Here is a 13,277-nt window from a genome sequence, read left to right on the forward strand (position 1 = left end):
CCATCATCACAACCCAGTTTCACATTTCTATCCTAAACCCTTAGCCCATCCCTCCCCCCCAACCTGTCGCCTTTGGTAACCATAAGTTTTTCAATGTCCGTGAGTCAATTTCCATTTTGCAAAGAAGTTCATTGTATCCTTTTTTGTTTTATTTTAATTTATTATTATTATTATTTGTCTTTTTGCCTTTTCTAGGGCCGCTTCTTGTGGCATATGGAGGTTCCCAGGCTAGGGGTTGAATCGGAGCTGCAACTGCTGGCCTACGCCACAGCCACAGCAACGCAGGGTCCAAGCTGCGTCTGCAACCTGCACCACAGCTCACAGCAACACCAGATCCTTAACCCACTGAGCGAGGCCAGGGATCAAACCCACAACGTCATGGTTCCTAGTCAGATTCATTAACCACTGAGCCATGCCGGGAACTCCCCATTTAATGATTTTATAATGTACAATTTTAAAGAGTACATTCCTGGTGTTATGCAGTCATTGTCACCCTCTAGTTCTAGAACACTTATCATCCCAAATAGAAACGCTGTGCCCGTTAGGCAGCCGTTCCCCATTCCCTCCATCCCCTGCAATCACTAACAGCAGAGAGCTAGTAATTTTGAATTCTGTCTCTATGAATTTCCCTGTTCAGGGCATTTCATATAAATAAGGCATACACACACACACACACATTTAGGGCTGCACTTGTGTCATATGGAAGTTCCCAGGTTAAAGGTTGAATCAGAGCTGCAGCTGCCATCCTACACCACAGCCACAGCAATGAGGGATCCAAGCCATGTATGCAACCTACATCACAACGCATGGGAACACCGGATACTTAACCCACTGAGCAGGGCCAGAGATCAAACCCACATGCTTATGGATACTAGCTGGGTTCTTAACCCGCTGAGCCACAACAGGAACTCCTTGGCTTCTATATTTTTATAACACTTTCTATCACATTATGCTGAGGCCAGGCAAAATGAGAATCTCTACTTAAACTTTTTTGCAGCCTCGCCAGCACACTTAGAACAGATTCCAGTTTCAACACCATGGCTCACAGGTAATTGGCAAAGCAGATCCCTACTTGTCTTTGCTGTCACTCTGTTGCTCTATCTTCAACCAAGGACAGTGCTTCTTCATATAGAGGATTCTCCCCTTTCCTCCCTAGGTAACAGGCCTCCTTTGAGCCTCTAGAATAAATCTTAAGTCTTCTCTGTCTTGTATCTTCATCAGATTCTTCTCTATCAGGAACCCCGTCCTGGGCTCTTTATATGGCTGCTTTTCTCTTCAAGTCTCAGATAGATTAAAACTCACATTTTCAAAAAAGCTCTCAGCGTGATAACCCTTAGCATATACTTTGATCTCTCTCATAACTTGTGTCCTACTGTCATAATACTTTTTATCAGCTGTACTTGGAGTTTCATTTGCTTACTCATCTGTTGATTTGTGTGGTTTCTTATCTCCCCAAAGGCAGAGATAAAGCATTTTTCACTAGCCATTGTCACCAAATCCTAGCACATAGTAGGCTTTTAATAATGGATTGTTTGATGAATAAATATTAGGTTCTAGGGACAAGAGAAAGGCCAGAAATAGGCTAAAATTTATATGGAAATTGAATTTATTATAAAGGTGTTAACTCAAAAGGGAAAAGACTAGTTTTTATAATAAATAATGTTGGGAGCTCCCGTCATGGCGCAGTGGTTAACAAATCCGACTAGGAACCATGAGGTTTCGGGTTCGATCCCTGGCCTTGCTCAGTGGGTTAAGGACCCGGCGTTGCCTGAGCTGTGGTGTAGGTTGCAGACGCGGCTTGGATCCTGCGTTGCTGTGGCTGTGGTGTAGGCTGGCGGCTACAGCTCCAATTAGACCCCTAGCCTGGGAACCTCCATATGCCGTAGGAGCGGCCCCAGAAAAGGCAAAAAGACCAAAAAAAAAAAAAAATGTTGGAACAACTAAATCATCATTTGGAAGAAGATAAAATTAGATTCATATGTTATACCACTATATAGCAGAATAAACTGCAAATACAGTTTTAACGTTAATAGAAGGAAATGTGGTAGCTTACCTTATAGAATATAGGGAAACATTCTAACAACGAAACCATGACTCAAAATCCAAAAGAATCAAAAGAAAAGACTGATAGGAGTTCCCTTGTGGCACAGTGGGTTAAGGATTGGCATTGTCACTGCAGTGGCCCAAGTCACTGCCGTGGTGGAGGTTCAATCCCTAAACTTACACATGAACAAAAACCACCAAAAGCAAAGTCAAAAGATAAATGACAGGGAAAATATTTGAAACTTCTATCATGGATAACAGGAAGATCTTCATAATTTATAAAAGGCTCTTAAAAATTAAGACATGGGGAGTTCCCGTCATGGCGCAGTGGTTAACGAATCCGACTAGGAACCATGAGGTTGCGGGTTCGGTCCCTGCCCTTGCTCAGTGGGTTAACGATCTGGCGTTGCCGTGAGCTGTGGTGTAGGTCGCAGATGCGGCTCAGATCCTGCATTGCTGTGGCTCTGGCATAGGCTGGTGGCTACAACTCCGATTGGACCCCTAGCCTGGGAACCTCCATATGCCGCGGGAGCGGCCCAAGAAATAGCAAAAAGACAAAAAAAAAAAAAGAAGACAAAAAAAAAAAAATTAAGACATGGGCTCAAAGAGTTAAACATAAATTACCAGCTGATCTAACAATTTCATTCCTAGGTATATACCCCAAAGAAGTGAAAACAGGGACTTAGATACTTGTGCACCAATGCTCAGAGCAGCATTATTTACAACAGCCAAGAGGGAGAAAGAACCCAAGTATCCATCAACAGAGGAATGAATAAACAAAATGAAGGGACTGTTATTCAGCCTCAAAAAGGAATTAAATTCTGACAAATGCTACAACACGCATGAACCTTGAAGATATGATGCTAAAAGTAAAATAAGCCAGATACAAACACTGGCTTATTTGCCTGCCTACATTTACACGAGGTACCCAGAACTGTCAAATTCACTGAGACAGAAAGTAGAAGTCGGGGTGGGGGATGGGCAGTCACTGTTTACCGGGTACAGAATGTCTGTTTGGGATGATGACCAAGTTCTGGAAATGGACAGGGATGATGGCTGCACACCATTATGAATGTAATTAATGCCACTGAATTTGTACACTGCAAAACGGTCAAACTGGTAAATTTTATGTAATATTACAATTTTCAAAAATCTTATTTAACAAGCTTCCCCCCTCCCCCTCCCCCAGAATCATAAGGACTTAGAAAACAAACCAACCAAATATTCTGTGAATGATCATACTTGTTACAGAATAAACAGTAATGGGTTTACTAGGGATAAAATACAGAATTTCAGTGGGGTCATACTATATGCACTTTTTTTTTTCTTTTTAGGGCTGCACTCCTGGCATATGGATGTTCCCAGGCTAGGGGGTCAAATTCGAGCTGTAGCCACCAGCCTAAGCCACAGCAACGCAGGATCCAAGCCGGTCTGCAACCTACACCACAGCTCAGGGCAACACTGGATCCTTAACCCACTGAGCAAGGCCGGGGATTGAACCTGAGTCCCTATGGATGCTAGTCAGATGTGTTAATCACTGAGCCACGACGGGAACTCCTATATACACTTTTTTTTTTTTTTTTTTTTTTTTGTCTTTTTGCTATTTCTTGGGCCGCTCCCGAGGCATATGGAGGTTCCCAGGCTAGGGGTCCAATCGGAGTTGTAGCCACCGGCCTACGCCAGAGCCACAGCAACACGGGATCCGAGCCGCGTCTGCAACCCACACCACAGCTCACAGCAACGCCGGATCGTCAACCCACTGAGCAAGGGCAGGGACCGAACCCGCAACCTCATGGTTCCCAGTCGGGTTTGTTAACCACTGCGCCACGACAGGAACTCCTACACTTTTAATTAATGCAAATTCAACAACCTGTCTTCAAAAAATCATATACAGAGTGGCGGGTCAAATAATGACCTCTCCAAGATGTCCACGTCCTAATCCCTGGAACTTGTGAATATACTGTTACCCAAGAAGGGGGAAGTAAGGGTGGAGATGAAATTAAGGTGGCTACTCAGCTGATCAGGAGGTGGGGGGGTAATCCTGGAGTACTTGGGTGGGCCCAGTGTAGTCATGGGAGTCCTTAAAAGCGAAAGAGGGAGGCAGGAGAAGCAGAATCAGAAAGGGGGACGTAAAGAAGCCACTGCTGGCTCTGAGGATGGAAGGGGGCTGTGATCAGGAAATGCAGATGGCCTCTTGGAGCTGGACAAGGCAAGAAAACTGATTCTCACCTGGAGCCTCCAGAAACAAACAGCTCTTTGGGACGCCTTGATTTTGGCCCAATGAGATGCATTTTGGATCTTTAATCTCCAGGACTGTGAGAAAATAAATGTGTGTTGTTTTAAACCATTAAGTTTGTGGCAGTCCATTACAGAGGTTGTAGGAAACAAATATACACAGAAAGAAAAAACTGAGTAATTTAATATATCAGACCTTTTCAATCTCAACCCTGGAGTCCACTCCTCCAAGGAAATGTAAGTTTAAGCGAAGTATAAAGGGAAGCCAGAAAGCTGGTTGGTGGTTTTCAACCCTTTAAGTACTGATGTTTTGGTGATTAAAGCTGGTTTCAGTACAAGGCAAGTAGAATTTTGATTATATATATTTTTCTCCTCAAAAAAGGACTTTCAACTGCACCTCTAAATCAGGGGTTGTCAAACTTTTTCTTTAAAATGCCAGATAGGGAGTTCTCTTGTGGCGCAGCAGGTTGAGGATTTGGTATTGTCACTGCTGTGGCGCAGGTTTGATCCCTGGCCTGGGAACTTCCACATGCTATGTGTGAAGCAAAAAAAAAAAAAAAAAAAAAGCCAGATAGTCAATATTTTAGGCTTTCTGGTTTAAGAGGGGAAAATGAGGATATTATGCAGGCACTTATATGACAAGAGAGAAAACAAACTGCTATAAATTTTTTATTGACGTCATTCAAAATATAATAAGAAATGAGTATAATTTTTTTTTTTTTTTTTTTGGAATACAGGTCTACGAAGGAGAAGAAGAGAATCCTTTTTCTGGAGGAGGTAACACATCACTTAAGTGGAGTTCAAGGTTAGTGTTCTCTAGCATTAGAATTGATGGCAGGAGTTCCCGTCATGGCGCAGTGGTTAACGAATCCGACTAGGAAACTTGAGGTTGCGGGTTCGGTCCCTGCCCTTGCTCAGTGGGTTAACGATCCGGCATTGCCATGAGCTGTGGTGTAGGTTGCAGACGTGGCTCGGATCCAGCGTTGCTGTGGCTCTGGCGTAGGCCAGTGGTTACAGCTCCGATTCAACCCCTAGCCTGGGAACCTCCATATGCCGCGGGAGCGGCCCAAGAAATAGCAAAAAAAAAAGACAAAAAAAAAAAAAGAATTGATGGCAAATGTTTATCTGTTAGTGCTGATCTGTAATATGATTTTATGTATTTTACTTATGGAACTGTCTCATATAGATAGTACTGCCAAATACTGATATAAATCCACAAGCATATAATTTTAATTATGCATATGCATCCCTTAGAAGGCGTTTACAGAATAGGCTCAAGAGGCTCATGGGCCATATAAAAATGGGGAGCAGGACAGATCTGGCCCACAGGTGACTAGATGACTGATATACAGCATTATTGTTAGTGAAGAATAATGCATATTATACCTTTATAAAATATTTTAAAAATAATGAAAGAATGAAGCAAATGTTCCAGTTCACCAAAACAAAATCAGAGTATGGTGAATCCAGGCAGAGGTTAATGAACTTTTCCTGTAAAGGACCATATAGTAAATTTTTTAGGCTTTGTGGGCTATGTAAGGTCTCTGTCACAAATACATGTTTTATTTTTATTTATTTATTGTTGACAAATATATACTTTAAACCTCTTTCAAAATGTAAAGTAATTGAGAATGGATTAAATTCTATTAGAGTCAAGGAATCTCAGATTGATTAAAAAAGGAAACTTGGAGGAGTTTCTGCTGTGGTACAGTGGGTTAAGAATCTGACTGCAGGAGTTCCCATTGTGGCTCAGTGGTTAACGAATCCAACTAGGAACCATGAGGTTGCGGGTTCGATCTCTGCCCTTGCTCAGTGGGTTAAGATTCCGGCGTTGCCATGAGCTGTGGTGTAGGTTGCAGACTCGGATCCCGAGTTGCAGTGGCTCTGGCGTAGGCAGAAGGCTACAGCTCCAATTCGACCCCTAGCCTGGGAGCCTCCATATGCCGTGGGAGCAGCCCAAGAAATGGCAAAAAGACAACAAACAAACAAACAAACAAAAGAATCTGACTGCAGCAGCTCAGGTCACTGCAGAGGCGTGGGTTCAATCCCCAGTCTGCTTCAGCACTCAGCCTGGCTTGAGTCCCTAGCCCCTGAACTTCCATATGCTGGGGTATAGCCACTTTAAAAACAAAAAGCAAAAAACAAAACTCTAATTCCGATTATAATGGACATGCTTAAAATAAAATGGCAATAATTTTTTCAAAAGGATAGAGAGTTTCCTGATGGCCTAGTGGTTAGGACTTGGTGCTTTTACCCCTGTAGCCTGGGTTCAATCCCCGGTCTGGAAACTGAGATCCCACATCAAGTCACTGCAAGCCACAGCCAAGAAAAAAAGAAAAAAGGATAAGCAAGAATACATCATAATTTTTTAAACTAACAGAAACAGGGCACTTTATATTAATATTAGAAAAAATAGATTCATGGTTAAAAGCACTAAGTGGGAAAATGAAGAATGGATTGTACTGATGAAAATACAGTTTGCAACAAGGATCTATATTTCATTTTTAGAAAAATGTAAAATGTGGTAGCAAAATGTATAATACAAGAAAGAGCTCTCAGAATTTGACAGCACAAGTGCAGAGAAAGTTAAAAGGATATGTAGACTATAAATTATATAATCGAAAAGGTTATTAGTTACGAGTTCCCTGGTGGTGCAGCGGGTTAATGATTTGGTATTGTCACTGCTGGGGCATGGGTTTGATCCCTGGCCTGGGAACTTTCACATGCCCCAGGTAGAGCCAAAAGAGAAACAAACAAACAAAAAACAAACAAACAAACAAAAAACACCCACAAAAAAACAAAAACAACAAAATGAGCACTAGTTTTAAATATATGTGGAACATTTTCCAAAATTGGAACATGACTTATTGACAGACCACATTGGAAGAGAAAAGGCAGTGGGCTGAGAGAAAATTCCTGCCAACACAGGATTCCACACTCAGTGAAGATATCCTACAAGAAAGGAGGTGGAATAAAGACATTTTCATGTGGTCAAAAACTGAGAGAATCTGTCAACAGCAGACATACACTAAAGGAAATTTAAGGGTGTTCTTCAGATAGAGAAAAAAAAAGAAAAAAAATGACAACAATACAGAGAAGTCAGGAGGTGGTAACTGATAACTAAATATTCAAAGCCTCCAATACTGTCCAGCAAGTGCTAGTTACTAATACTCACTACCACTTATTTATTTAGTGGGCCTATTGCCTGGCATTGTTCTGGGCATTTTCACACATTAACTCATAAAAAAGTCACAACCACCACATAGGAAGGTACTATTTTTTATCCCATTGGTAGAGAAGAAAACTGTAGCACAGAGAATTTAAGGAACTTACCTAAACTCACAGATCTAGTAAGTGGCAGAGCCAGGAGTCTGAGCTCAGAAAATCTGATTCCAGAACCTACCCTCAGCCCCTAGACATCCTTACCCCTCAACAGTTAAGAGGGTAAATGAATTGCTGAATTAGGTAAACCAAGAAGCTGTTTTAAGAAAGTAAGTTATTTTGTAAGGATTGAAGACACTTGAAGAAAAAAGGATCCAAAGTACAGGTAAAACGGCTGCCGCTGGGGAAGGAGGGGGCACACTGTGTTTTGAAATGAAGAGGAAAATACCAGAGAAGACAGAGCAGAGAGGAATGAATGGGACAAGGGCAAGCTTCCCTTGGAAGCTGATGCTGGCAAGATCTTTGCTCTTCATGTCCGCATGTCTCAGGCTTTTACTCCTCCATCTCGGTAGGGTTTGGAGGGAGTTTCCTGACAACTCAAGTTACTGCCAGTGGTTGACTCATCCGCTGGGCTGCTTCTCCCAGCCCTCACTCACCTGGGCACCATGGTCCTGTCATATCGTTTGCCATCATCCAGGGGTCTTTCCCTTGCTCCAGTAAGGAGATGACATCGGGCTTAGAAATGGAAAGTCCTGTTTATAGGAAAGGAGATGGGGCATGATTATGTGGGTCCCAAACCCAAACCCAATCCCTTGGTCGCTAAGAAAGAGAGGTAATGACATAAGGAAAGTGTGGTTTGTTCAAAGGATGGGAAGATGGGGGTGCCAATGGCACTACCCGTTTCCACTTCTACAAAACACAGACAATTTCCCTGGAAACAGTGGAAACACAGCCAGATACTTAAGTCTTCCTAGAAATTCACCATGAAGAAATGAGAAATTCCGGAAGGCTAGTCCTGAATTATCTGGAGTAAATAACTATGGTGGCCCTCTCCTCCTCCCCCATCTATTCCCTACTATTCCCGGCCAGGCTCTGGGACCCAGGCAGCTTCCCTGTAAGGACCATGTGACCTAGCCCTATTTCTCATTGGGTTTGGTCGATGGAAAGCAGCAGCGGGCAGGAAGAGACAGTCTGAGATGTTTCTTATCCCTCTCCCTCCCTCTGACCCAGGAGGCCTGGAGGCAGCCACAGCCCGACCAGCTGGCCCTTCTCCAGGCCTCTAGCTCTCACCATCTCCTGGTGGCAGCGTTTCCTCCCTTTACCCCTGCCAGCCAGAGGTGGTAACGGCCTCCCACTGTGGTAGCCCCCCCCCCCGCCCCCCGCCCGTTTCCTCCTGGCTGGTCCTGTATTATATACAAGTCCTTACCTAGCGAGACCAAGTTACCAAAGTTCTCCAAAGTCACATCCCTGTACAAGTCCCTCTGGGCAGGTTCCAGGCACTTCCATTCTTCCTGAGAGAACTCTATGGCCACATCCCTGAAGGTCACCAATCCCTGAAACAATAAAGCCATGCACTACCAGTACACGAAACGACTTTTATTTATTTTATTTTAATTTTTTTGAAACGGCTTTCTGTTTTTCAATTTATTACAAAGATTTTTCAAAATACACAGGAGTACAGCCAAGAGTATAATGAACCCCATGAATCCATCACTCTGTTTCAATAATTTAAGGAGAGTTTGCAAATCTTGCTTCACCCTCTTCCTTTCTGTTTTTTTAACCCCTGGTGTATTTTGAGGCAAATCCTACATACCAAACATTGTAGTAGTTCATCCATAAATAATTTAGTATCTAGCAGATTAGACCTTTAAAAAAAGGCATATCATTACAAGAAATATCATTATCATGCCTAATAACATTAACACTAATTTCCTAATAACCAGATCAAGTTTCAAATTGCGCCATTTTCTCTAAAGTGATTTTTTTTTTTTTTTTTTTTTTTTTTTTGTCTTTTTGCTATTTCTTTGGGCCGCTCCCGCGGCATATGGAGGTTCCCAGGCTAGGGGTCCAATCGGAGCTGTAGCCACCGGCCTACGCCAGAGCCACAGCAACGCGGGATCCGAGCCGCGTCTGCAACCTACACCACAGCTCACGGCAACGCCGGATCGTTAACCCACTGAGCAAGGGCAGGGACCGAACCCGCAACCTCATGGTTCCTAGTCGGATTCGTTAACCACTGCGCCACGACGGGAACTCCTCTAAAGTGATTTTTGACAGTTGGTTTATTCAAATCAGGATTCAAAAACATCCACCTCTTGCCATTAGTTTATAGATTTCCTAAAATCTCTCAAATCTCTAACAGCCCTCACAGACCCTGTAAATTTATTTACTGCTATTTATTCATTAAACAAACATCTGAGTCAGTAGCATTTCCCACATCCTGGATTTGGCAGACTGCCTCTTCCTGAGATAGTTTAACATGCTGTTCTACTACCCTATTGTTTTAGGCACCATAAACACATCAGAGACGAGACTGTGTACTTCCTAGAGTGTCCCACTAGGAGGCGCATAACACTGGCTGTCTCACTTTTAATGAGGTTAAAATTCATGCAGTTGGGAGAAATTCCAGGAGAAAAATTTTAAGCATGCTGAATTTGTAGTTTCCATTGTGGCACGGCAGAAAAGAATCTGACCGGAACCACGAGGTTGCAGGTTTGATCCCTGGCCTTGTTCAGTGGGTTAAGGATCTGGCGTTGCCGTGAGCTGTGGTGCAGGTTGCAGATGTGTCTCAGATCCTGTGTTGCTGTGGCTGTGGTATAGGCTGGCAGCTATAGCTCTGATTCAACCCCTAGCCTGGGAACTTCCATATGCTGAGGGTATGGCCCTAAAAAAACAAAAACAAAAACAAAAAAACCAGTACCAACAAACACAAAATTGAGAGTAGTCATTAACATTGGTAAGATGGGGGAGTTCCCGTCATGGCTCAGTGGAAATGATTATGATTAGTATACATGAGGATGCAGGTTCGATCCCTGGCCTTGCTCAGTGGGTTAGGGATCTGGCGTTGGTGTGAGCTGCGGTGTAGGTCACAGATGCAGCTCGGGTCTGGCGTTGATGTGGCTGTGATATAGACCAGCAGCTGTAGCTCTGATTCAACCCCTAGCCTGGAGACTTCAGATGTGCTGAGGGTGCGGCCCTAAACAAACAAACAAACAAACAAAGAGCAGTACCAACAAACACAAAATTGAAAGTAGTCATTAACATTAGTGAGATGGGGGAGTTTCCGTCATGGCTCAGTGGAAATGAATATGACTAGTATACATGAGGACACAGGTTTGATCCCTGGCCTCACTCAGCAGGTTAAGGATCCAGTGTTGCCATGAGCTGTGGTGTAGATTGCAGATGTGGCTCAGATCCAGTGTTGCTGTGGCGTAGGCCGGCGGCTGCAGCTCTGACAGGACCCCTAGCCTGGGAACCTCCATATGCCGCTGGTGTGGCCCTAAAAAACAAAACAAAACAAACAAAAAACATTTGGTGAGACAGTAATACAATAAGTAGAGAGACCTGGGAAGGGATGAAGGGTAATCAGATGGTACATTAAGCTGGGAAATGAATATATCAATATTTTATTATTCTTTATACCATATGTATGTTGTAGACGTCTTTGTAACATTCTTTGATAGTGTGAAATGTTTTATGGTTTTTAAAGAGAGGATGACATTTAAAATTAGAAGAAAAAGGAGTTCCCATCATGGCTCAGTGGTTAGCAACCCAGACTAGCATCTATGAGGATGCAGGTTCAATCCCTGACCTCGCTCAGTGGGTTAAGGATCCAGCGCTGCTATGAGCTGTGGCGTAGGCTGCAGATGCAGGTTGGATCCAACACTGCCGTGGCTGTGGTGTAGGCTGGCAGCTACAGCTCCGATCTGACCCCGAGCCTGGGAACTTCCATATGCCACGGGTGCGGCCCTAAAAAGACCAAAAAAAAAGAAGAAAAAAATGAAACTACCTGGCTTACTGGAAAAGATCAAGGTTATCTTTGGCTCTATTCAACCATGGCTCTGATAAAGGTGGCTCTCATATTTCTCTCTCTGCTCCATTGGTAAGAGCACTGTGCACATACGTGGACACACTGGAGAAGAGAGGGCCACGAAGGGAGGTGGATGCATCACTCTTTCCCTGCAGTGGAGGAACTGGGAGTAGGTTTACTGAATGGGGCTCAGCGAAAGACAGAAGTTTCAGGGTAAAGAACACAAATGTTGGCAGGATATTATTTCAAGGACAGAGGAGATTTCGACTTACCTGGGTCATGGCTTTTAGAACTACCTGACCTGCTTGGATATCTTTAGACTCTTCCCTTGAACAAGTGCCAAGTCCTGCAAAAGCAGAGTAGGGGGAGAAGGGGTAAATCTCATAAACTGAGCTGGCCTCAGCACGCCTAAATACATGAGCTTAAAACAACTGTACTTCCAGTGTCCCTGCTCTGCTTCCTTTACCCTCCCCTTAGCCCACCACACAACACTAAGAACTACAGGGTTAACAAACCCCAGCCCCTCTCTAAAACATAAGGAACTGGAGTTCCCATGGTGGCTCAGTGGAAACAAATCTGACTAGCATCCATGAGGATGTGGGTTCCATCCCTGGTCTTGCTCAGTGGGTTAAGGATCTGGCATTGCCTTAAGCTGTAGCGTAGGGTCACAGACACAGCTTGGATCTGACTGGATCTGATGTTGCTGTGGCTGTGGAATAGGCAAGTGGCTACAGCTCTGGTTAGACCCCCTAGCCTGGGAACCTCCATATGCTGGTAGGTGCGGCCCTAAAAAACAAACAAACCCAAGGAACAGATTCAAGGCAGGTATGCTCCTCAGCAGGAGGGATTCTGGCTGGGATGGTCCTGATCTTGCTGATGTGAATCTCTACCCTAGACGGGGCCTAGACAGCTCCCAGCTGTTCCAAGTAGAACTTCTGTTGGAGACCACAGAACAGCAGAACTCTGCAGAAGGCAAGTATCTATGGACTCAGAGTTCTAAAGTACAGAGTCTCCTTTAAAGACAAGATAAAGGACTTATGCATTAACCATGTTGTTCTATAAACAGCTGCACAATGTCCTAAGGATACCCCCTTTGATATCACTAAGAAGATAATCTCATTATTCCCTGTGCATGTCCCTGTCCACCCATCTTGTCACCCTCCTTAATCCCATTAATACAAAGACAGAAATAAAGATCAGTGGAACAGGATAGAAAGCCCAGAAATCAACCCACACACCTACAGCCAACTCACTATGACAAAGGAGGCAAGAATATACAATGGAGAAAGGACAGCTTGTTCAATAAGTGGTGCTGGGAAAAATGGACAGCCACATGGAAAAGAATGAAATTAGAACACTCCCTAACACCATACACAAAAAGAAACTCCAAATGGATGAAAGACCTAGATATAAGACCAGACACTATCAAATTCCTAGAGGAAAACATAGGCCAAACACTCTCTGACATAAATGACAGCAACATCTTCTCAGATCCACCTATCAGAGTACTGACAATAAAAAGAAAAATAAACAAATGGGACCTAATCCAACTTCAAAGTTTCTGCACAGCAAAGGAAACCCTAAACAACACAAAAAGACAACCCACAGAATGGGAGAAAATCTTTGCAAGGGCATCCACTGACAAGGGATTCATCTCCAAAATTTATAAACACCTGCAGCTCCATACCAAAAAAACAAACAAGCCCATCAAAAAATGAGCAGAAGATCTAAACAGACAGTTCTCCAAAGAAGACATACAGATGGCCAGAAAACACATGAAAAATGTTCAACATCACTCATTATTAGA

The 13,277-nt window shown here is 43.5% G+C and overlaps 3 protein-coding genes across 8 annotated transcripts in view; 1 reads left to right on the forward strand and 2 right to left on the reverse strand.

Annotated features, from left to right (window-relative positions):
- Positions 1 to 13,277, reverse strand: part of THAP8 (THAP domain containing 8) — a 160,417-nt gene that overhangs the window by 139,139 nt on the left and 8,001 nt on the right. Inside the window, exon 2 of the mRNA XM_084960853.1 lies at positions 11,358 to 11,378. The gene's annotated coding sequence lies outside the window, so the exon portion shown is untranslated. The remainder of the gene's footprint in view (positions 1 to 11,357; positions 11,379 to 13,277) is intronic.
- The window catches only part of ZNF146 (zinc finger protein 146), a 106,664-nt gene that overhangs the window by 25,123 nt on the left and 68,264 nt on the right, over positions 1 to 13,277 (forward strand). For 3 of the 5 annotated variants that reach the window (XR_002345318.2, XR_014806119.1, XM_013998374.3), the window contains exon 2: positions 5,016 to 5,083. The gene's annotated coding sequence lies outside the window, so the exon portion shown is untranslated. Of the gene's footprint in view, positions 1 to 997; positions 1,049 to 5,015; positions 5,084 to 13,277 lie in introns of all 5 variants that reach the window. The other 2 variants (XR_002345320.2, XM_084960831.1) reach the window with 1 other exon arrangement.
- The window catches only part of ZNF565 (zinc finger protein 565), a 33,274-nt gene that overhangs the window by 2,163 nt on the left and 17,834 nt on the right, over positions 1 to 13,277 (reverse strand). For both annotated transcript variants that reach the window (XM_084960748.1, XM_021097171.2), the window contains 3 exons: positions 11,743 to 11,816; positions 8,867 to 8,993; positions 8,097 to 8,192 (listed from right to left, as the gene is read on the reverse strand). In XM_084960748.1, coding sequence (XP_084816874.1) covers positions 8,097 to 8,192; positions 8,867 to 8,993; positions 11,743 to 11,751 — 232 coding nt within the window. In that variant the 5' untranslated portion in view covers positions 11,752 to 11,816. The remainder of the gene's footprint in view (positions 1 to 8,096; positions 8,193 to 8,866; positions 8,994 to 11,742; positions 11,817 to 13,277) is intronic.

Source organism: Sus scrofa, chromosome 6, assembly GCF_054392235.1.
Source record: "Sus scrofa isolate SSC_HxYL_T2T_F1_AM1 chromosome 6, Sscrofa_HxYL_maternal_Yorkshire_Landrace_v2.0, whole genome shotgun sequence".
NCBI lineage: Eukaryota > Metazoa > Chordata > Mammalia > Artiodactyla > Suidae > Sus > Sus scrofa.